Consider the following 24030-nt stretch of genomic DNA (forward strand, 5'->3'; position numbering starts at 1 on the left):
TCGACAATCAGAAGAAGCTTGCTGAGGCAGTTGATTCACACAGCAAAGCTCTCAAGGAGCTTGCTAGGGAACACAAGAAGTTGAGGAAGACACGGGCCTCCAAGGAGTCCGTGAAGGAGCTGAGAGCAGATGTTGACAGACTGAAGGCAGATCAGTTGCCTTTAGATTTACTACTCCAGGACCCAGTACCAGCAGAGCATCCCCAGCCGGAGCAGTCACACAGGCCTCCCAAGAGGAGGAGGATGATCCCTAGAGCTGATGATGCAGTCATCCAGCTGGCAGACCCACAGGAGACATCCTCTAGTCAGCCACAGGGTGCACTACCTCAGGAGCCTGTCCAGGTCCAAGCCCAGGTTCCAGCAGCAGAGCAACAGGACACAGGGAACCAGTCTGAGGTTCCCGAGCATAGAGAGGACCCAGGGACCACTCAGGAGCCTATGCAGACAGACAGGCCATAGAGAGTCTCTATATCCTTCTTTATCATCTTTTTGGTGCTTTATTTTGGTTAGTTGGCATTGGGGACAATGCCAGCTTTCATTTGAGGGGGTAGGCCCTACTTTTTGCTTCATGGATTCATTCGGATGACTGTATATATTTTTGATACTTTTTATGCTTTCTTTATTTTTCATCTTTGGTTTGTATATATTTTTATCATTTCTCGCACTTTTATTTTACTTTGGGTCTGTATATAAAGTTATGTTACATTGTAGATATTCATCCCATCAATTGTATATTCAAATCCCCTCTTGTATATATTCTTTCTACTTTCCGCAAACTTTTCGTTCTTAGCTTCTTATTTGTGATTCGTAGCTTCTTGTTTTCAATGTTTGCAATAAGCCTTTGGTTTTCTTAATGCCACGGTTCTTTCCAAAGGTGGAGTATTGTGTGAACCGGGTGGCTCTTCCCAATGATGGATGGCGTGACAACCTTCTTAAGGGCTTGAGTCCATTTTTCTTTTTGTTTTTAGTAGTTAGTAGTTAACGGTGCCTCAAGAAAAGCTTCACTTGGGCCTAGCACATTTGCCTTTGATCTTATGGTCAAAAACAAGTTGTTGTGTTTAGGATGGTGAAAGTCGTGACCTTGAGACTCTTGTGTTGGCCTATAATCATCAAGTGGTTTTTCAGGACCGTTGTGTGCTCAAATCTTATCTAAGGTCGTTGTGGGCCCCCGACTCTGTGTCTTTAGAAATCCCATAGCTTGTGTGGAGAGTAATCGTATTGCAAGTCCATGTCCCGAGCCATTGGTCTAGAACTTGCCCTGAATGTTTGTTGAGGCGAAATCCTAAGTGAATTTTGACTTGAGACATGATTATAGGCTCTACTTGGTCCAAATGATAGCTTGAACACTTCTATAACCTACCAATGATAAGATCCCTAGTCAACCCTTTTGAGCCTCAGACCTTTTTCCTTCAATAACCATGATACAAGCCTATACCCGTTTTAAAAAGATACCCTCTCTTGGCACCCGATCTTTCCTTTAGCACATGGCAAAAGTATAAGTTTGGGGGGAGAGACGAGGATTGCAACAAAGTGGTAAAAAGGCACAAAAATGAAGAAAAGGAAAGGCAATGAAAAAGAAAGAAAAGCAAAAAAAAAAGACAAAAAGAAAGTTCAATGTGAAAAAGAATAAAAAGGGATTCAAAGAAAAGCAAAGAAAAGAATGAAAGGTGTGGAAAGTTGAAAAAGGAGAAAAGGATTGAAATTCATAAGAAAGAGTGATAGTGTGTCTCTCTAACCCCTTAGAAAGAAGTGAAACGACTCAAAAAGTCAAGTGAATAGATGCCAAATGAATCAAAAGAAGTGCTTAAGGGAAGATGGAACCTACTTAGACCAAAAAATTTCCTACCCTGAACCAAAAGCCTTCGCAATGTCTCCACAAAAACCCTATATGATCTTGAGTTAAATGAAGCTTACATTAGTGGATACTTATATAAGGGGCAAGCATATGGTACCTAAAGCCGGACTTGTGACTCTTTTTCTTGAGAGAGATGAGTGAATTTCCATTATCCTCGTTCTGAGTGCCATTATCTTAAAGGTGAGGATTGCTTAGGGAGAGTTGAGGATGTGTGAGTTTGGGTTCCACAATGACTAAAGTAATAGAAAGAGTCCTTTGATGTGTTGAGTCAACCCTTGATGCTCTTGTGTCACACTTGATCCATGGTGTTTTGAAAGAGTAAATATTGTTAATGATACATGTGTATTGAGGGCAATTGTTAGTCCCAATTGAGGCTAGTTGAGGTCACTTTAGGACAGTTGAAATTTTCTTGGATATTCTCTTAAGGGGTGGGTCTTATTCTGTTTGCTTGAGGACAAGCAAAAGCTTAAGTTTGGGGGAGTTGATAACTAGGGATTTTGACACATTATATACTCCTTCTTGCTTATGCTTTGATTAGAAATTCATACAAAATAGTCCCAAACGGCTCACAAGTTGTGCTTGATTGCAGGTTTGATCATCAAAGTGACGAGATGTCAAAGATCAACTCAAAAGGAGTGAAACTTGCACAAGTGCCAAAGACAAGACAAGCTCAAGCAAAACAGGCCCAGTGCGGCCGCACACCACTTTGTGCGGTCCGCACTAAGAGATTCAGAGAGGCTAACTTCCAGGCTAAGAGGCAGTGCGGCCACACCAGGTTTTGTGCGCTCCGCACTGAAGGCAATGCGGCCGCAGTCAATTTAGTGCGGTCCGCAGAGCCAAGAATCAGAGAAGTTGCAATTTGGAGTTTTCAAGCCAATGCGATCCGCAGTCCATTTTATGCAGACCGCACTAGAAGCCTCCGCGGCCGCAGTCCATTCTTTGCGGTCTGCGATGCCAAGGTTCATAGAGCTGTTTTTCAAGGCCAAAGCCCCAGTGCGGACCGCGGTCCATTTTGTGCGGTCCGCACTAATCCCGCAGGGGTATTTTTGTCCAGATTTTTCAACTTAGTATAAATAGCTTCTTTTTCCATTTTTAGGGTATCAGATATTGTAATTAAGCAGCTGCACTCGTGGGTTCGACTTTGTAAGCCATTTTGGGCAATTTTAGCTACTTTTAATCATTGAATCTTTGTATTTAACTTAGTGATTAATGAATATGAGTTTATCTTCATCTATTTCTTGTTTTACTTCTTTGAATATGAGTAGCTAGACCCATAAGCTAGGGTTGTGGCTCAACCCTAGTGTGGGTAATTGATGGGTCTTGTATTTTAGGGCTAATTTGACTATGGGTGTTTGTTATTTGGGCCAATTTCATGGTTAATTTTTGAATTAGTGGTTGCAAACACTAGTTTGTGTTGAGTTGACTTGAGATCTTCTTGAGAAAGAGAGCCTAAGTCTCCGAATGGTCTAACAATTAATTGGGTCGTACTCAAGAGATTGATAGCCCCAATTAAAGGGTTAAACCTCGAGAGAGTAATACCCGAATTGAACCCTAGTTGCTTGTGCAAATTTGCATACCCAATTGGTCTTGAGAAAGCCAATTTGGGCAAAATCACTCGAACCACCGAGAGGTGTAGAGTGGGTAAAGTCGTGCAACGGTTATAACATACTACCCAAACGTGTCAAGCGTGCCTTAGATTCAAGTACCCGCCAATTGACCACCTAGGCGATAGTCACTACCCTAGTGCCTTTTAAACCTATTTGAACAACTCGTAGCATTATAACTCTTAGCATAATTTAGTTGCAATTACCATTTGTAGATTGATAATAGTAGAAGTAAACAAAAATCCCAAAAATGAATAGAAGTGTAATTTGGAACACATACGCAAATCTACACTAGATAGATACTCGATTCCAAATTCTAGCTCTCTGTGGATTCGATCCCGACCCTAAATCGGGTAAAAGCTACTCCGACCCTCTCTCGCTACTTAAAATATTAGTGCGGAGTAGGCCGCGATCACTGTGCATCTAGTGTTTCATGTGTCCATGCTTCGGAAGTATCACGGCGATCCATCCCACATATTAGATTTCAGCACCATCCAGTTGGACAAGGACTTGTCCTATAAGGAGGAGCCGGTAGCTATTCTAGACCAGCAGGTTCGTAAGTTGAGATCGAAGAGATTCCCTTCTGTTCGTGTTCAGTGGAGAGGTCAGCCTGTTGAGGCATCGACCTAGAAGTCCGAGCCTGATATGCCGAGCCGTTATCCCCATCTTTTCTCCGATTCAAGTTCTTCCTTCTTATGTCCGTTGAGGACGAACGGTTGTTTTAGAGGTGGAGGATGTGATGACCCAAAATGTCATCACTCGTTTTGAAAGTAAATTCTCTGTTCCGATGCCTTAAAACCTCCTTTTTCTCTCACCTCGATTTGCGTGCGTAGTCCGGGCGTGTATCCGGAAATTCATTATGTGAAAATCTGTGAAAAAAATGATAAATTTTACTTCGGTCAACATTTTGGGTAAACTGACCCGGACCCGTGATGACGGTCCCGGAGGGTCCGTAGGAAAATATGGGACTTGGGCGTATGCCCGAAATTGAATTCCGAGGTCCCAAGCCCAAGAAATGAATTTTTAAAGAAAATTATTTTCTGAAAAATATAAAGGTTTTTAGAAGTGAATTGATGCATTTTCTTAATGGTATCGGGCCCGTATCTTGGTTCCGGAGCCCGGTACAAGTTTGAAATAATGATTAAGTTGAATCTGTAAAATTTGGTAAAGATCGGAATGGGTTTGGTATAAAGTGGACCTATAGTTGAGAAAATAGTAATCTTGATATTCTTGAGTGATTTCATGAATTTGAGGTTTAATTCATAGATGTTGATGTTATTTTGATGCTTTTGATCGCACGAGCAAGTCCGTATGATTTTTTTGGACTTGCGTGCATGATTGGTTCGGAGCCCCGAGGGCTCGGGTGAGTTTTGGATAGGCCACGGGGTGCATTTAAAGTTAGAAAATATCAGTTGCAGGTTCAGAGAAGTTGCAGGTCTCTGAACCAGGCTTCGCGGTCCGCTGTTGGGTTGTCGCGATCGTGGTGGGCTCTTCGCGATCGCGGTGGGATTGATGCGGTCCGCGGTGAGCAAGGCCAGGTCTTTGCGGCCGCGCTCTATATTTTGCGGTCCGCAGTGGAGCTCCGCGGTCTCGATCCTTTTTCTGCGGTCAGTGGTGAGGATCTGAGAAGGGTATATATAAACGAGTCTTTTCAACCATTTTCATTTTTCAAAAGACCTAAAACATAAGAGGCGATTCTTGAAACACTCTTTCTTCCCCAAAACACAAGTAAGTGATTTTAAACTCATTTCTTTCACTCCTTAACTTCTTTTTACAAGATTTCATCCTAGAATCTAGGATTTTCATGGTGGAATTGGAAATTTTGGGTAGAACTTAGGATTTTCAAATTTTGGGGATTTGGACCTCGATTTGAGGTCCGATTTCAAAACAAATTACATATTTGAGTTCGTGAGTGAATGGGTAATCGGGTTTTGGTTCGAACCTCGATTTTTGACCATGTGGGCCTGGGGTCGATTTTTGACTTTTTCAGAAAAACTTTAGAAAACCTATTTTCATGCATTAGAATTGATTCATTTAGCATTTATTGATATCGTTAAGTATATTGTAACTAGATTCAAGCGAATTGGAAGTGGAAGGAAGAGGTAAAGCGGTAGTTGAGGCTTGAATTGTGTTCGTGACATCGAGGTAAGTGTTTGGTCTAACCTTAGCTTGAGGGATTAGGAATTGTGTCTTATTTGCTATGTGTTAATTGTTGAGTACGACGTATAGGCATGGTGACGAGTATCTATACGTCGGTGTCAAGCATGCCCGTGAGTCTTATACTATGATAAATGTGACTCCGTTTCGTATTGTTCATGCTTTATATGATGACTTCTATTGTTGAACAAGGCTTGTGAAAGTATTATTGGTAATTGAACATTGTAGAGCGTTGGCTCAAGTTGTGAATTGAGTTGTGGAAGTATTATTGGTAATTGAGCGTTGTAGAGCGTTGGCTCAAGTGGTGAATTGAGTTTATTATTGGTAATTGAATATTGTAGAACGTTGGCTCAAGTTGTGAATTGAGTTGTAAAGTAATTGTGGAAAAGAGAAAAGGTTTATGAAATTATCTCCCTTCCTGGGATGTTATTGCTTTTGATATATCTCCCTTGCCGGGATGTTATTGCTTTTGATATTGTTTCCCTTGCCGGGATATTGTTGTTATGCTATTGTTCCCTTGCCGAGATTTCATTGTGAATTTTATTGATTCCCTTGCCCTTATTGCTTTGTGATTGTTGTTTGAGTAAGGAAGAGTGTAAAAGCACGAAGGGTGATGCCTTGCATGATATTTGTGAGAGAGTGTTAATGCACGAAGGGTGATGCCGTGCCGATATTGTGAGGTTAAAGCACGAACGGTGATGCCGTGCCGCACGATGTACAATGCCGTGCCATGATATGAGTGATAATGCACGAAGGATAATTCCGTGCCATGATTATGTGAGGTAAAAGCACGAAGGGTGATGCCGTGCCGATTATATTGATTCTTATGGTGAGGACGAGAGTAAAAGCACGAAGAGTGATGCCATGCACTTGTCTTTGATTTCCTGATTCTTGCTGATAATTGAGTTATGGTGTTCTTTACGGTTATTTATTGGTTTTTTGTTGCTACTTGATTTCCCCGCAGCATGTTTTCCCCCTCCTATCTTTACCCGTATATTTCTGCCTTTATTTTTCCGCTGTATATGATTTAACTGCACAGGTTTATTTGGTAGTCTTGTCCTAGCCTCGTCACTACTTCGCCGAGGTTAGGCTAGGCACTTACTAGAACATGGGGTCGGTTGTGTTGATACTACACTCTACACTGTGTGCAGATCCCGGTGCTGCAGCTTTTGGACCACAGTGAGGTTGCTGCTTCCAGACCGTCAGGCGACCCGAGGTAGTCCTGCAGGCATCCGCAGGCCTCGGCGTCTTCTTCTATCAGTTTCTTTCTGTTTTTACTTATGCCGAGACAGATTCCTGTAATTCTATTCAGAACTTATTTGTAGTATTTTTAGACAGTCTGTGAGATTGTGACACCAATTCTGGGTAGAGTTGTACTTAGACTTCCGCAGTTTGTATTAATCTAAATTATCAAATTTCGTCTTCCGCACTCTTCTTTTGTTATTATTATTTCCGCAGCTTTTATTATGTTGTTTTGGGATTGTTAAGAGATTTAGAATGAAAATAGTTAAATAACTGGAATAACTGGCTTGCCTAGCTTTCACTAGTAGGTGCCATCACAACTCCCGAGGGTGAAAAATCCTGATCGTGACATTATAATTCTATGCGATCTAGAGAGTTCACTTTTTATTTTTACATATGCTTTCTTTTTATCAGAATTCTTGTTTGCAAATGCATGTATAGTTTTGAAAAAAATAAGGCCATATATGTATTTTAATAGTTATACCGAATCAAGTTTAGGTGTTAATAGAACATACCTACATACACCTGGATTTGACTTCTTAATATATTGGACAATGAGAGAGACATTAACTAGAGGAAAAAAAAAAATAGACATAAATCTGACCAGGTTAATCTTTCAAAACATTTTTGAAATTATTAGTTGTACTTCCTATGCATCCTCATTTTATGTGGTACAAAGGTTATCATGTTTGAAAAACTGTTTAATTTTATTAACCTCATTTTGTTATTAATGATATAATTTGAAAGTTCATCTTTTTATGAGGGGCGAGAAATAAGAAAAGACATGCAAAACTCCTAGCAAGTTACCCCAAGTCTCAACTCATTTAATTGTTGGAACTTGGTATTATAATTTTGCTATTTTAGAATAACATATATATAATATAATATAATATAATATAATATAATATAATATAATATAATATAATATAATATAATATAATATAATATGTTTATATATTATTGATGTGTCAAAAATCTTCCTCTATTTTTAATTCCGTGTTCGATTATATATGACTACATAAAATGAGTAGGGAGGAAGTAAAAATAGTATAGTACTATTTTCTTGTATTTGTTTAGTCGTCTATAAAACAAAACCCCACCACGTTGGCTATCATCATGAATGTTTGTTGGACTTGGAGCAAGTATACTTATTATTGTGAAGTAGACAGAAGAGAGAAAAATCCCTCAATTTTCGCTGTTTTTGCAGGGAAAAAGTTGAGAAATTTTGAGCCCAAAGATATTTAGAATTTATAATCTTCCATATCAAATATACTACTACTATAAAATATAAATAGGCTCGAATATCTAAGCTGCCTCTTGTCCTTGCATATAAAGAGAGACGTTGATGAAATTAATATACTGTTTTAATGTCCCCTTCACACGTTGGGTCTTACTCAGACACTGTTCTGTTTCTGCATAACTAAAGAATCTTTATGGTGTTCATAGATTCTACTTTCACCAATTATTTTCTCTCTTTCTTGCTTTTTTATTTTATTTATAAATATATTTCTAAATGCAAAGGTATAGAACATTTAAGAGGGTTTCGTTCAGGTAGTTTATATCAATTGTTTATCAACTACATATTGCACATGAAATGCAAAAGTCTTTTCCTAAATAATAAATATAGACTTGTATTGACCTCTCTGATTGTTATTATTTTAAATTTATTTTAGTCATGAAAGTTCACTTGTTATTTGAAAGTTTACTTTGCAGATTTCGCATCTAGCACTAGATTGGACAATCACATTTATTCACTCACACACACACACAGTTTTTATTTAAATTTCATCGCAACCTTATGAAACTTCCAAAAGATACGTGTTATTTTTTCTTTTTCTTTTTGTTGCAGAATTCCATCAAACAGATAGTTTGCGAAAAAATAAAAAGAATTCCAAATTCAGTTTTTGCATAAGGTGAAACAATCGCCACCTTATTAATTGCTCTAACCAGAAATGGAAAACAAAAAATGGACAGAAACGAACAACAAAATCCAAGTAACCTTCATATTTATTCTATAAAAGGTATTGGAATCTAACATAAAAATAACATGAAATAGTGAAACCGAATATGATAGCATATCAATTGAACTTTCAACTTCTAATTACAAATTAAATCATAAAATTGCCATTTTCGTCCATAACCAAAATCTTATTTCACCTACCATTACACATATATATCAATCTAAGTCAAAGAAAAAGTCAGTTGACCGCGAATAAGTCAAGACATCCTCGTACTTGGCTAAAATTAGTTGCTTGAATAAAAGAAGTGACTATAATTTCTATTTTAATGTCAGGAATTCATCTAAACTGAAAAGGAAAATTCTTTCATTTTACAATTCAAATAATTTCTTTTTCAAATATTTCTGTTTTCCAAAACTTCCCAAGTATTCTGCCTATCATCAAATCAAAATCAGATTCACGTGTTCTGGTAACAATATTTTTAACAAAGAATTTAAAGGATTTTAAGAAATATTCACACAATCATATCTCTTATAAAATAATTAATTTATATGTCTCTGTAATACTAAATATTACTAATTCATAATCTAGTACAGTACTGGTAATTAATTTGTGATAACACAAGTCTAAAGGGGTTTTAATGAAGTTTGAGTTAAAAGATGAAAAATAAAGAGGGTTGCAGAAAAAAGTACAGTGAAGCAAACAACAGAAACCAACGGTAACATGAGGTGTCATAGGAAGTTCCTTCAGGGGCATTTCCGGAATACATGAAAAATTAACGGACACTCTCATTATCAAAGCCAAAAGAACACTAAATAAACCTTAATAAGCAAAGTAAAAATTCACTTTCAAAGAGTGGGTTGCAGGTGCTGCTAAATCTTCTTTCTCTATAGTCTATATATATATAAACCGATATACATCACATCACCTTGACTTCTCTCTTTCTCTCTTTTTCTTTCCCTCTCTCTCCAATCACTTTTTTTTTTTGCTTTTTTTCTTCACTAACTTTGGTTGTTTACAGCTTTTACTTTGTTATCTCATTGATTCACTAAAACCCCACTTGCATTGAACTAATATACATCTTTCTTGATTCATTTTGATACCCCATTTGAGTTTTGAGTGGAAAGAATTAAGAGTTTTTAAGGCAATGGCAGCTGCTCCTAAACCTGAAGAAATTAGTCATCCACCAATGGACCAGCTTCAGGGTTTGGAGTATTGTATTGACTCTAATCCTTCTTGGGGTATGATAAAGTTTGTATCTTTTTGAAATGAATGAGCTTGTTATTTGATTTCTTTGTGTTTTGCATGAGATGAATCTGTTTGAACTGAATTTGGATGTGTGAATGAAACAGGGGAAGCTATAGCTTTGGGCTTTCAGCATTATATATTGGCATTGGGGACTGCTGTTATGATTCCTTCATTTCTTGTTCCTTTGATGGGTGGAACTGATGTAAGCTACTTTTTCTGGAGTTTTCATGCTATTTTTTTTTCTTGCCAAAGTTCATGTATTTTCGTTGATTGTAAACTCAAAAATAATTTAATAACTCCTTCATGAAAAGAGAAGAGTCATTTTTACAAATCAAAAGAATGAACAGAACACTGTCTTGGACATTAAATTACTTTGAATGGTCTTTCACATTCTTATGCTTGATTTTGAACCGACTTGTAGAAAAAATTATCATGAATAAAAAAAATCCCATTTGCTTATGGCTTGGTTATTTATTTATTTATTTATTATTTTCTGCTGATTTTGGATGTTGTCATGTTTGGTGGCATTTTTTATTCTTAAATGGCAGGGTGACAAAGTGAGGGTGGTGCAGACCTTGCTTTTTGTGGAAGGAATCAATACACTCCTACAAACTTTATTTGGAACCCGTTTGCCTACTGTAATTGGAGGGTCATGGGCTTTTGTGGTACCCATAATTTCCATAATCCATGATTCGTCGTTGACAAGGATTACTGATCCTCAAGAAGTAAGTACTCTAAGAATCGTAGGTGAATTAACTTAAGTAGATATAGATTGGTGGGCCCATTATCCATCGGGTTTTGACCGGTGCACCAGTTGGCTCTAAGTGATTTTTCTATTATAAAAGAAAACGAGAATAGTAGGTGATTTGTCTGATTAAGTGTGCAGTATGATGTATGTAGTTCGTCGATTGGATTCAAGATAGCTAGCTGCATTTTGTTGCTCATAATGATGAAGTAGGAAGTGATTGAGAGGGCCACCCGGTGCACTAAGCTCCCGCTAATGTGCGGGTCCGGGAAGGGCCGGATCACAAGGATCTATTCGGGAGAAGTAGGAAGTGATTATTGGTCTATAATGATTAGTTCAATATGCATCCATTTCATGTATTGCCGTTGTTTTTGTTCTTTCAGTCTTAGCACTTTTGCTTTTGTGTTCTTTAACTTGTCAAGTAAAATCTTGCAAACTCCCTTCATCCTAGAAGTGGTTGTAGTGTTTTATGAATGGCTGACTTATTTAAGGAGTGCAAATTTAGTAGCCATTTCTTGACTTATTAATATTCTTCCAGAGAAAACTAACAGTATTTCTTTATTTTCGTTTTGTCCTCGCTTCTAGAGATTCCTAAGTACAATGAGAGCAATACAGGGTGCATTGATAGTAGCATCAAGCGTTCAGATTATTTTGGGCTATAGTCAACTCTGGGCTATTTGTTCCAGGTTAAAAATTTCCCCAAAGATGAAGTAGTTTTACACTGATCATGCACTGTTTCTCATCTTAATGGCTTCAACATACTGACTTGCCGAATACTTCAGATTTTTCAGCCCACTGGGAATGGTTCCGGTAATTGCTCTGGCGGGATTTGGTCTATTCGACAAGGGTTTCCCAGTGGTAGGCTGAGGATTTATCTACCAAAACAAAACTTATTGTTATATCCAGTTGTACGCTTTTGTCAGCTTACACTGACTACTGTTTTATGCTTGTGCAACTTTATAACAGGCTGGACAGTGTGTGGAAATTGGTGTACCAATGTTCATTTTATTTGTGATCTTCTCTCAGGTATGTCACTTTTTTGAAGCGTTAAGTCTTCTTTTTTGGGTCCAAAATCTAATAGTTTGCTTCTTGCTTATGTGAAACTAAATTCATATTTTTGGCCAGTCAGTCTTCTTTTGCAACGTCGAGAATTACGACAGTGCTATCTCCAAACTTTTCTGTCTTCTATTTCATAAATATAAATGCAAGAGAACTTCAAAATGGCTGCTTGATGATTAATTCATTTTTTGCACAGTATTTGAAAAACTTCCAGTTCAGGCAACTGCCGGTGATGGAACGATTTGCTCTAATTATGTCAATCACGGTTATTTGGGCTTATGCACACCTCCTAACGGCCAGTGGTGCATACAAACATCACCCAGAGGTTACCCAAAAACACTGCCGCACTGATAGAGCAAACCTCATCTCGACTGCACCATGGTTGATATCCAATTTCAGCTTCTTCCTCTTTTTAGATGAATAATGTAGCCTGTTTATATAACGGCACACTCTAGAATTTACAGTAGGGGCTGATAAACGACACATTTTATTAGAGGTTTCAAGTTCATATCTTGTCCACTTTGGTATTCAGGATAAAGATTCCATATCCACTTCAATGGGGAGCTCCTACTTTTGATGCTGGTCATGCTTTTGGAATGATGGCTGCTGTGCTTGTCTCCTTGATTGAGGTTAAACCTGAATAAAATTGATGGATTGTGGTCATGTTTTTTCCATTTTGTACACAGCTAAGTCTTACTCTTTTCTTCAGTCAACTGGAGCATATAAAGCAGCATCTCGCTTAGCAAGTGCGACACCACCCCCAGCTCATGTTCTGAGCCGTGGCATTGGCTGGCAGGTTTGTGCAGTAACTTGTAACAAACATGTTTTCTTGTAAAAGAATTTGTATGAATCCTTAATATCATGTTTTATGTTGAATACCAATAAATAGATGATGTTAGCAGCCTAGATCTTCCAATCCTTTTCCAAATCTCACCTTTTGAATCTTGGTTTGTCAAGTGATCAAATGAAAATTCACTTCAGCTGGATATAAATAATATATACATTGAGCCTCTGGAGTTCTCATGACAGTGATGATTCTCTAGTCTCTGCAAACCCGGAACATTCTATAGGTTGGTTGTAGTGAATGTTTCCAAGAGGATCTTACTTGCATAATTTAAATGCAGAATATAATGTTGTTGACTCTCAAATTCCCAGAATTTTTTTATTCTTGAAACAGAAGTATAATATTAGGTGCTGCATACCTGTTAACACCTTAGCTTGGTAGTGTTTAAGTGAGGATCTGAAAAAACGTTAAATATTTTAAGTGCAGAAAACTTTGATTTTCAACTCTCCAATGATAATTTCTTCTTGAAAAAAGATTGAATCACAGAAAGCCCCATATTATGTGAAGTTTTAGGGAGATATAGCTAGACACTGATGTTGAACTTTTGTTTGCAGGGTATTGGTATCCTGTTTAGTGGACTTTTTGGGACAGCCACTGGGTGCACAGTTTCTATGTTAGTAACTCAAGTCCTATATTACTTTATTCTCTGTGATTTTTCTCTCGGGTTTGACATATCTTTTATGATAACAGTGAGAATGTGGGTCTTCTTGGAAGCACTCGCGTGGGTAGCCGCAGAGTTATCCAAATTTCAGCTGGCTTTATGATCTTCTTCTCACTGTTAGGTGGGTGATTCCTGCCACATCTGGAAGTATCTTTCAGCTAGTCTTGACTTATTTCCTCATAAACAATCCATTATTTTGACATTTGTAGGCAAATTTGGAGCATTATTTGCATCAATACCTTTCCCAATATTCGCTGCTGTATATTGTGTCTTGTTCGGTCTTGTTGGTGAGAACCTTAGTAACTCATCTCCTGACAACTTCATTCTGTATATCTCTTTGTTTATCTTCCCCAACTGATAAACATTTCTTTTATTTCCAGCTTCTGTGGGATTATCATTTTTGCAGTTCACAAACATGAACTCAATGAGAAACCTCTTCATTGCTGGTGTTTCTCTCTTCCTCGGGTTATCTATTCCCGAGTACTTCAGGGAATACACTACTGCTGCTTTTCATGGTCCTGCCCATACTAAGGCTGGATGGGTGAGCCAAGCATTTTATACTTAACTTTCTAAATTTGTTGATTTCCTATAAAGTCATTAGTAACTGATATCTGGTTCTCCTGTAAATATGCAGTTCAATGATTTTCTCAACACCATCTTTCTGTCTTCCCCGACTGTGGCATTGATGGTTTCTGTGTTCCTGGACAACACACTGGAATACAAGGACAGTGCCAAAGACAGGGGAATGCCATGGTGGGTGAAGTTCAGGACTTTCAAGGGGGATAGCCGAAATGAAGAGTTTTACACTCTCCCTTTTAATCTCAACCGCTTCTTTCCACCTTCATGATCGTGTTAAAGATACAATTTTGGACTAAAGGGAAGGAGGTTAAAGTGATAAGAGTTTTATCTCATCCTATCTCAGGGTTGTTGACCCCTAATGATACATTTGGATCAAAGGACTGGAGATGAAAGGAAATGAAGACCTCTCTAGGTAGAAGAGTTAGATTGAAAGAGGAATGCACTATCTTAGGAAGTAGACATCAATTGACATGAATATTTATTAATTTATTTGTAGCCATAAATGTCAAGGCCTATTTTGGCATAATGAAAAGGTTTTCTTAAAAGATAGTACTGTTACATTTCATTTTAAACCATACTCTGTTGGATGCAAGCAAAAGTTTTAAGTATTTCGCAGTTACCTTATCCCTTCAATGACGAAGGTGCAAGCAAAAATTCACTTGCCAAAAGCTTTTGGACGCGAGCAAAGTTTAAACACTTTTTCCACTTGGATTTGATATAAAAGTGGGCCAACTTTATGTACTATCTGCTAATGTTCTTTTACACAACAAATCACTGTTGGACAAGGAATTTGGAGTTGCTGAGGAAAAGTTTGATCACTCTAATGCCTGCACATGCATTCTTTGCATCTGGGGTGTCGATAAATACTACGACCAAGACCTCGTACCTGCACTCTCTGACCTTCATCAATCATCTTTCGGATCTTCTCCTCGAAACTGTTCCATCCTATGGTCTTATTTCTTGACAAAATTGCAGCAAGCCTCTTCTTGCTAGGCCTCAACGTGGGAGCATGACCACCACCGTAATATGTTCTGAACCCTGACACAAGGGATGATAGCTGACTGCCCGAGTCTGTTATTGCAAATACATCGGATGTTGCACATGCAATGAAGTCCAATGCTGCAAGCTGCATTATAAGTGACCTGTTGTTAACATAATGTGTTCGTTTTTGTGTGTTCGTGTGTTTATTCCCATGCCTACAAATCAGAAGCAACTTACTTGAGAAGAAAAGTTTCTAAATGGCGCGAGTTCACTTGGTGTGAGAAGATTTTCCTTGGTCACTAGGTTGGGATAGAGGGTAGTTAAAGCTTGCATCCTTGATCGACCTCCATATATGTCAGAACCAGCAAGATAGATGTATGTTCCATGTTTGAAACCAAGGCCAGCGAGAACTAGTGCTGCTTCTTCTGGTGTCAGTGGACATTTGCCCATCCTTCTTAGCTCCTCTGGAGAATGAGACCTGCAGACACCAGTAAACCGAAACTTATGGTCAATTGAACTATCCCTCAAACTATGTCAAACTAAAAGGTGTGTAACTGTTGCACAGCAGAAACTATACTTTGATTCCTTAAGACGCTCAAGAAGTAAAGGAAAATGGACTTGTCGATAAGTTTGCAGTTCCCTTATCTCAGTTTCTCCACCACCAAATTCACACATAGAGTAGGCCACCATATCAATCTCAAACCTTAAATGTAAAGCAAGGTACTTGGAAGGGCCTTCTGCTGCACTATGGTCAACACGCGGCATTAAGTTTCCAAGAAGTTGCTTATCCAATGTGCTCCTTGCAAAGTCATACCTCCGAATCCGCCTAACCAGTAAAGAACCTGTCTTTTGGATCTTTGGCACAAACTTTAAGGCATGGAAGTTGCACTTGCACCTTAGTCTCTGCAACAAAATACAAATTTGTCTATAAACAAGAACAAAAAACAAAAATGCCATCATTGATCATTTATACAAATGTCTTATGAATAAGTAGCACAATCTAGATACTTTTTGCAGATGTCATACCAAACATACATATATTCCCTAGCCAATCAAACAATTAAAGAATGCTCTTCACCTGAAGTTCATATGGCAATGGGTCAAAGCCGAGTCTATTTCCATATCCTAGAAAGTGAACAACTCGATTGCGTAAGAGGAGGGGAAGTATCTTCTTAATGTATTCATCAGGTGTAGCCTCCTTTGAGAGATCTGCATCAGTTATCTAAGCAAAGGAAAAAAGGTATTATAAGCTATCCTCCAAGTAAATACAATCTGTCCCAACTTTTCAACTAAAGAGAAAAACGTACAAGACTTCCAGCTGCTTCTACATCAAGTAATTTCAGATTAGGAGGGAGCTCCTTTATAATATTAACTTCGTCCTTCAACATATCCATGAAATAGTCTTCTTGATATATATCCCCGAACTGGCTGTGCTCGCAGCAAAAAGAGTGTTATAGCTTGCTGTTAAATTAAGCCAACTGGTGGAAGAGATTTTGGCTGTAAAACAATGTTTCCTCTTTTCTTGGGTATTTGAATAACTAGAGGGACAATTAGAATCAGACAAATATATCAAACCTAGGATCCTTCCAGACATTGCTATAAAGAAACTTGGGAATGACCAAAGTGGCATTTAGGAGAGACGCTACAGCAACAGCATTGCAGACCTGCAGGCACAATTACAAAATTTCATTTCATGATCTATTCAAGAATAAGCAAACATAATAGTAAAAAGGAAAGAACAGTGTTCTATGCTTACAGCAACTCTCTGTTGATTTAGTCCTCCATTTGCGCTGATCAGTATATAGCCAGTGATGTTTCTAGGTTTCCCTGCCCTGACAACTTTAAACAATTATATACCGGAATTCAAAATTCAAAGAGTGAATCACCTACTCTCAGATATGAGAAATGGAACAATTAAAGATGCATATAGTAAACCAACATAATTCATGTATGAGCAAACTACACATAAGAGCAAAAATACCCTTACCTTGTGGACTAGTTTTATCTGCACAAGGTTTCCAAGATGATGCCTGAGGGTATGGCTCCTCCCATAACTTTGATGACTCTTGCTTAAACTCCCTCTGCAGCAATTTAAAGAAAGACAAATAAAAGGTAGAAGTTATATTAGGATCATTAGTGACTATGGTTTTAAATGCAATTTCCAAAGAACTTAATCAGGTTGAGTATCACAACAACCTCTGCAAGAGAAGCAGCAGCCAGATTTAGCAGCCTTTCATGCAGCTTTACTGGACCTTCTTTTCCTGTTTTCTCTATCATTTCCACCTTCATATACAAAATAAGATAGCAAAATTAAAATAAATCACCTTGCGGAGTTCATATTATATATTCTAAGAAATTCATGTTTACACATTCAATTCAGTATACTAGGGACTTATGTGAAAATCATAGTTCCTATCACCTTAGCGTTGTTCTATATCATCGTTATCTGGAAAGGCGTAAAATGACTGCTAGGAGACTATAGGAATCACAATGTCATACCTTGGTCTTACTTGAGCCTTGTAAAGAAAAATTATTCTGAAGCATTGCGGGGTCAAAAATCAAGCATACAAGAGAATCTAAAAGGACAAGAAAGCCCATTAACAAAATTGTGAAAACTATAGACCTAATATGCCTATGCAGCCACCACATTTGCCTCTTCCCAACATGAATTCCTTTAGAAGGAATGAACTTAACAGAGTCATTTTTCAACCCTTTGGACAAAACAACTTTGTCCCAATTGTAATCTCCCCCTGATAACCTTCTTCCTAAAGGAGGATCACCTCCCTGTAGCATATCTAAACTTCGAAATTCATGTTCTTTGACCCCAAATGATATATCTAATTCCTGGTTCTCCAGTCGACGACCTCTAGGAGACCGTTGTTTTCCCATTTTTTCTCACAACTTAATAGCTCAGAAAGTTTGAGCTCCAACTTAACAGAAGCAAAGATCAATTACACTGTCTCCTCCTTTTCTTTTTTAATATGTTTTGAATGCCTAGAATATAATACCACAACTATGTTTAAAATATTTCTGTGAATGCACATTTCAAGAATTGGTCTTCAACTGAAGTTTGTTGAGAAAGTTACATGAAAAATAGATCAAACTGAAACGTCTATGCATAAATTGCAAGTAAAGTTAAAGAAACTGGTGACTGTGACATATACAACCAAACTGAAACTGGGATCATCCAGAAATAACATATGAGTAAAATTTAAGGCATTAAGAAAAGAGGTTGAATATTAGGATAGTTATAAAGCTGACCTCGAATAGAATACAGAAAAAGATTGACATATCTACTAAAACTACTTCCCACCTAACTATGAGAAAGTCTGGTGTTTACGCTTTTGATTTTGTGTTCTTTTAATAGGGATTTTGGAAGAGGAAAATGGCTAACAAGAACCCCTGACACTTCTTCATTCTTACAAGAAAACTACCCTTTTCAATTCTTCTTTGGGGCCTTTTTAACTAACTTTTGATACCAAACGATTGGGTTGCCCATTCTATACTTCTTTAATTTATTATATTTTTATTTCTACTTAAATTTTTTTTATTTTCTATATCTTTTATACACATGAAAAGACAGTTTAAAAAGAACTTTTTCTAATTTTCCTATAATTACATTATGTGGAGATTCTTGTAATCACCCATGGTACGTAGCACGCAACTACGCGTTGCTCTTATTTATAAAGGAGCGCTGTTATGCAAGAATTTTCCTAATTTTTTGCTACGAAACAAATTTGAATTATTCGTTAAAAATTGCCTACAAATGATATAATTTTCTTTCTTCTTTTCTTTTTTTGTTCAAGGTGTAGTCTAATGGCAATGACGCAGGATAAAATCAGGGAGGCAAGAAATGTCCGGTGATTTCTTCCAATCTGCCCAAGTATAGGAGGTTGCACCTATTTTGGTGAAATCGTTGATGTTCGTGTAATCTAGCCCGGACGCTCTAATTTTAACTCTTTTTTTTCTTATGTCAATTGAATGGTAGCCCAAAATGACCTCAGCAAACATGAACTTTCTGAAGTAAGATATCGAGGCCTTCAAAACAGAAATTCAATTTTAACAACTTCACAGTAATATAATTATATATAAACATCTTCCTCAATCCTTTAATGCATTACTACATTTTCCAACATAGTTCTGAGGGTCTTGAGTTGAGCAAGAACATGTTTGATATTCATTCTTTCCTCTGGCATGTCCTTTGTGCACCTCAGAGCTAATTCCATGATGGATGATAAGCACTGCATCTTTCCTGTCTTGTTCTTCTCCTCTGGTATCATTAGCTCAGGATCTATTATCTTGTCCATCGCGTGTGGCCATGATTGTCTTATCCACTCCCTCAAGCTTGAATTTTCAGCAAACTGTTCATCTGTTGGCTTCTTTCTCGTAAATGTTTCCATCAACATGATACCATAGCTGTAAATGTCACATCTTGTAGATACTAATCCTTCCAATCCAAACTCTGCATTGAAATACAACAAGATATCAAGAGAATGTGGTGTCTTTCAAATGGTTGAAATTAGGAGGAGAAATGAAGCATTTTTTTGACATGATTTTTACCTGGTGCAATGTACCCGATGGTTGCAAGAGTTTTGGTTTGTGCAATACTTTCTCCTACCCCTAATAACTTTGCTAGGCCAAAGTCACTCACATGTGCAACCATATCTTCGTCGAGTAGGACATTGCTAGGCTTTAGATCACAGTGAACAACGGGCACAAAATAGCCGTTATGGAGATAGTCTAATGCTGATCCAACATCAATCATTATGTCTACTCTCTGCATGATATCTAAGGAACAACTCTCAGAACGAAGCCAATCGTCTAGGTTTCCATTAGGCATGTACTCTAATACCAAGGCTTTGAAATCAACGTTGGAGCAACTATTGATGACTTTAGCCAAATTTCTGTGACGAAGGTTGCGCAAGACTTCACATTCTGTATCGAAACTCTTGAACGCGCCTTCTGTTTGCAAGTTGAATACTTTAACGGCCACCATAGTACTCCCAAATGTAGCTTTGTAAACAGACCCATAACTTCCAGATCCGAGCAAGTTGCTCGTACTGAATCCATTTGTTGCTTGTTGAAGGTCATGGTACGAAACTCTTCCATGTACTGTGGCTGGAGAAGAATCCACCTGATGAGTAGCAATGATTGTTTTCCTCTTTCGATATCTAATCACCAAAAAGATGGTGAGCGTGACTGAGAGCATTACGATTGAAGCAGCCATCAGTGAGATCAACACAATAAGAAGCACCTTCTTTTTTCTTTTCCTATGAGGAGAACTAGACCTACATGCTGGTGTCTGCAATCTAGCAGCACCACATAATGCCTCATTTGAAAGGAATGAATCATAAGAGAAGTTCACAAAAGGACCTCCAGTTGGAATTTCACCACTCAATCTGTTGTAAGATACATTGAGATAGTTAAGATGTGAAAGACCTACCAATGATTTGGGAATTCCACCAGAGAGCTTGTTATGAGACAAGTCCAACGATTCCAAGGCGACCATGTTCCCCATTGACTCTGGAATAGGCCCTTCTAGTCTATTTTCTGCAAAAGAAAGTTCAGCCATATTTTGCATTGCTCCAATTGTGCTCGGGATAATTCCCGAGATTTGATTCTTGGATATATTCAGCAATGTTGCGACTTTCAGATTTCCAATTTCTGTAGGTAGAGAGCTTTCCAGGAAATTTGAGGACACATCAAGATGCAAGAGATCATTGAGGTTCCACAGGCTGGGAGGTATGCTAAAAATCAATTTGTTGGAATCTAAGTAAATGTATCTAAGAGATTTAATGTTCCCTAAACATGCTGGTATAGAACAGCAAATCTCATTATTTCCCAAGCTCAAGAATCCCAAATTCTTCAAGTTGCAGAGTTCCTCAGGGATAGGTCCACTTATCATTTTGTTGCCATACAAATTTAATGCTTGAAGATTCTCTAAATTCCCTATTGAACTTGGAATGAATCCACTCAAGTAATTGCCTTGAAGAAACAAGAAAGACAAACCACTTAAATATCCAATTTCACTGGGCATGCTGCCTCTGATTTCACTATAAGCAGCATAAACATAGTCAAGAGAACTTGAGAGATTTCCAACAGAAGCGGGAAGATTTCCATCGAGTGGATTATAACCTATCCACAGTTGTCTTAAATGTCTGCAATTTGTCAAGGAATCGAAGAAAGTCAATTCTGGAGATGAAGGTTCTCTTGTGAAATGATTGTCATTCACATTTAGGTACTCTAAACGTCTTAGATTACCAAATGACCTCGGAAAAGGACCAGAAAAGTTATTATATCCAATTCCCAACCGGAAAATGTTGGAAGCATTTGAAAGAGAGACAGGGATGGCTCCAGTAATGTTATTGTAACCAAGATAAAGTTCTTCCAGATTAGGAAGTCCAAGTCCTATATCTGCTGGAAGAATTCCTGTAAAGAAGTTCCCCAAAAAAGAAATGCCCCTTATGTTTGACATGTTGAATATTGTAGATGGAATAGGACCTGTTAAGAAGTTGTAGTGTAGATCTAATCTTCCCAAATTGAAAAGATTACCAATCTCCATTGGTAACTCACCTGATGATGTTTGAGTGACTCATCAGGATATGAAAAGCATAGCAACATACACCAAAATCTTGTAAAAGAAAAGGAAAAGATAATACCAAGAACCACATAAGGATAAGAATAGCATACCAATATACACCAAAAGCTTGAAAAAGAAAAAAACAAGATGATACCTATTAGGTTGTTTTCTCTTAGGAAGAGGTCAGAAAGTGAAGTGCAGTTTCCAAATTCTTTTGGAATGGTTCCACTGAATTGATTATTTCCAAGATCAAATGCTCTGAGATCAGGCATGTTCAAACACATATCCGGGGGTAATGAGCCAGAGAGCTTATTGCCATAAAGGTTGAGCAATCGAAGTGAAGTTATGTTACTTATAGAAGATGGTAAAGGACCACTTAGGCTACAGTTCTGCACATCCAGTATCTCTAGATTACGGAGATATCCAATCTCTTCTGGTATTTCACCTGCAAATTAAATCACAAATAGTAAGTCCGCTTTCTGCAGTAGAGCAATTAAGGAGCACATACATGACTCCAGACATATTTTTCATGTATGCGCAAAGAAGATAAAATACAAATATGTATAACTTACCTTCCAAATCATTTCGACCAAGGTATAAAGAAGATATCATAGTCAAGTTCCCAATTTTTCTAGGTATCACTCCAGTGAACCTATTGAATGATAATGACAAAATTTGAAGGTTTGAGCATTTGTCGATGTCCAAAGGAATTTGTCCATCAAATTCATTGTCAGATAGTGCAAGTACCATGAGTTCTGGGAGATTCGAGCATATATCGACAGGAAGGTTTCCAGACAAACTATTGTTTGTCAGGACCAAACGTTGTAACGATGAAATGTTGAACAAGCTAAGTGGTACAAGGCCTGTTAGCTGATTTGATCCCAAACTCAACCATGTCAAGCCTTGAAGATTACCAATTTCATTTGGAATTTCCCCTTGTAACTGATTAACTCCCAACACTAAACTCTCAAGCTTGGATGCATTGAAAATGGTCAGTGGAATAATACCTGTGAAACTGTTAAATGCTAGATGCAAGTGCTGGAGTTCTGGCAAAAGAGAAAACCATGAGGGAATATCTCCAGTGAACTTATTAGAAGTGACATTTATAAATTCTAATCTGTGCAAATTAGTCAACTCTTGAGGCAGAAATCCATGGAAACGGTTGCTACTGATATCGAGGGAGACCAGAAAAGACAGATTTCCCAGGTGAGGAGGGATGGTGCCTATTAGTTCCATGTTGGAAATATCCAAGGCTGTGACTCTTTGATGGCGAGAGCCGCATGTTACGCCAATCCACTTGCAAACTGAAGTGGCTGAGGTCCAGTTGCTTTTCAAGATATTATAAGTATCAGAAGTAACATAGGATTTCAAAGCAAGAAGAGCAGCTTCATCAGTTTTGAGATTGACTTCTGCAGCGGCTGATAATATCAGAAAATGGTGCCATATTGAAACTACAAGAGGGGAAAAGAAATTGTTTTTTCTCTTCATGATTGTGTTTATGTTGGAATAGAGAAAGTGTACCAGCACTAAGGCATATATCCCCATTACTACTAAGTGCCTTTTTGTATTCTGTAAAGAATTCAAACAGTTGTCCACTTTAAGGTCAATGAAGAGAAATAGAGGAAGGTGACAGACAATGATGATGTTACGTTTGAATTCATTAGTATTTTCCACGAAAATTCCTCAACATATAAAAATAAAAAGCTTAGAAACAAGCCAAATGATAGTCAACACTGATTGTTATTTTCTTCTTTAGTTTAATGCCATTTCAAAGACCAGAGACACCCTTTTGGACAAACATTATGTGGCTTTTCCCATTAATACCTCAATATGAACTCAGAATGGGTAACTTTGCTGAAAATGCCCTGAGCCTTACAAGTGTATCAATATGTCTAACTTAATCAAACCTAGCGAGTTGTTATAGAGGGGTGCTTAAGCCAAGACTGATTAAGTAGTAATTATTATCAAATTTCCCTTATTTTACAAATAAAGATTAACATCATGAACAGAAACAGCTAAGGAAAAGGAGATCCTACAAGTCAAATTATAGGATAGAGAAGCTGAGTTACAGACAATCAGTTCTTGGACTTTGAGCCTTTTAAAAGTCATAAATCACTTAATCATAGCAAATTTACTTGATTTGATATAAATACATTTACTCTGGCTATACCCTTAAGAAATATGTGACAAATTATAGAAGGGGCTTACGAGCTTCGTAAGAAATATTACAATTTGGACAATAACTCAGACCCAAAAGTTAAATCACAAAGAAGAGTGAATATTCACAATCACCATGTGGGACAGCTCAACAGATTCTAGGAATAAACTTCCCTTCAAATTAATCGTCTTGTGCAAATCGGTTTGGAATCGTGAAGAAAGAATCCATCGTTTTTGTTGAACAAAGACAAAGGTACCTGAAAGAAGGGGAAGATCCATAGCCGGGTTGTTTTTCGGAAAAGACAAAAAACTCCTCTAGTTAAAGTGCTGCTAGCGTCTTTGTCGGGGGCATTTAAGGAAA

At 37.8% G+C, this 24030-nt stretch overlaps 3 protein-coding genes across 5 annotated transcripts; 1 reads left to right on the forward strand and 2 right to left on the reverse strand.

The window, feature by feature from the left end:
- On the forward strand, positions 9690–14496 carry LOC109207901 (nucleobase-ascorbate transporter 2). The gene is made up of 14 exons (XM_019370905.1): positions 9690–10056; positions 10168–10265; positions 10612–10788; positions 11394–11494; positions 11591–11666; positions 11775–11834; positions 12064–12248; positions 12400–12496; positions 12577–12663; positions 13266–13324; positions 13402–13493; positions 13582–13659; positions 13753–13913; positions 14007–14496. Exons 1-14 carry the CDS (start codon positions 9963–9965, stop codon positions 14217–14219), a joined length of 1578 nt encoding a protein of 525 aa, XP_019226450.1. The 5' UTR covers positions 9690–9962; the 3' UTR covers positions 14220–14496.
- On the reverse strand, positions 14636–18352 carry LOC109207880 (uncharacterized protein At1g04910). 3 transcript variants are annotated; one of them, XM_019370896.1, is made up of 10 exons: positions 18194–18352; positions 17129–17215; positions 16920–17013; positions 16689–16771; positions 16508–16596; positions 16240–16360; positions 16011–16154; positions 15510–15835; positions 15170–15410; positions 14636–15077 (listed from the first exon to the last, which is right to left on the reverse strand). In XM_019370896.1, exons 1-10 carry the CDS (start codon positions 18221–18223, stop codon positions 14772–14774), a joined length of 1521 nt encoding a protein of 506 aa, XP_019226441.1. In that variant the 5' UTR covers positions 18224–18352; the 3' UTR covers positions 14636–14771. The 3 variants fall into 3 exon arrangements, with proteins under 3 accessions (XP_019226441.1, XP_019226429.1, XP_019226435.1); XM_019370884.1 differs by lacking the exon at positions 18194–18352 and adding an exon at positions 17432–18162; XM_019370890.1 differs by lacking the exon at positions 18194–18352 and adding an exon at positions 17432–18161 and having other exon boundaries at positions 16689–16759.
- On the reverse strand, positions 18972–23975 carry LOC109207911 (probable LRR receptor-like serine/threonine-protein kinase At3g47570). The gene is made up of 4 exons (XM_019370914.1): positions 22085–23975; positions 21667–21957; positions 19493–21505; positions 18972–19394 (listed from the first exon to the last, which is right to left on the reverse strand). Exons 1-4 carry the CDS (start codon positions 23055–23057, stop codon positions 19042–19044), a joined length of 3630 nt encoding a protein of 1209 aa, XP_019226459.1. The 5' UTR covers positions 23058–23975; the 3' UTR covers positions 18972–19041.

This window comes from Nicotiana attenuata, chromosome 2, assembly GCF_001879085.1.
Source record: "Nicotiana attenuata strain UT chromosome 2, NIATTr2, whole genome shotgun sequence".
In the NCBI taxonomy this organism is placed as follows: domain Eukaryota; kingdom Viridiplantae; phylum Streptophyta; class Magnoliopsida; order Solanales; family Solanaceae; genus Nicotiana; species Nicotiana attenuata.

Bases quoted from the DNA above. Each gene is read 5' to 3' on its own strand.
- LOC109207901 (XM_019370905.1), top strand. From the start codon at position 9,963: ATGGCAGCTGCTCCTAAACCTGAAGAAATTAGTCATCCACCAATGGAC. The intron at 10,789-11,393 runs GTAAGTACTCTA...CCTCGCTTCTAG, and splicing joins GGATTACTGATCCTCAAGAA to AGATTCCTAAGTACAATGAG. The intron at 13,660-13,752 runs GTGAGAACCTTA...TTTTATTTCCAG, and splicing joins TGTCTTGTTCGGTCTTGTTG to CTTCTGTGGGATTATCATTT.
- LOC109207880 (XM_019370884.1), bottom strand. From the start codon at position 17,821: ATGGGAAAACAACGGTCTCCTAGAGGTCGTCGACTGGAGAACCAGGAA. The intron at 16,597-16,688 runs GTAAGCATAGAA...TTGTGCCTGCAG, and splicing joins TAAATCAACAGAGAGTTGCT to GTCTGCAATGCTGTTGCTGT. The intron at 15,836-16,010 runs GTGAAGAGCATT...ATTTTGTTGCAG, and splicing joins CATTGCCATATGAACTTCAG to AGACTAAGGTGCAAGTGCAA.
- LOC109207911 (XM_019370914.1), bottom strand. From the start codon at position 23,057: ATGGGGATATATGCCTTAGTGCTGGTACACTTTCTCTATTCCAACATA. The intron at 21,958-22,084 runs GTAAGTTATACA...TTTAATTTGCAG, and splicing joins TGGTCGAAATGATTTGGAAG to GTGAAATACCAGAAGAGATT. The intron at 19,395-19,492 runs GTAAAAATCATG...ATTTCAATGCAG, and splicing joins CATCGGGTACATTGCACCAG to AGTTTGGATTGGAAGGATTA.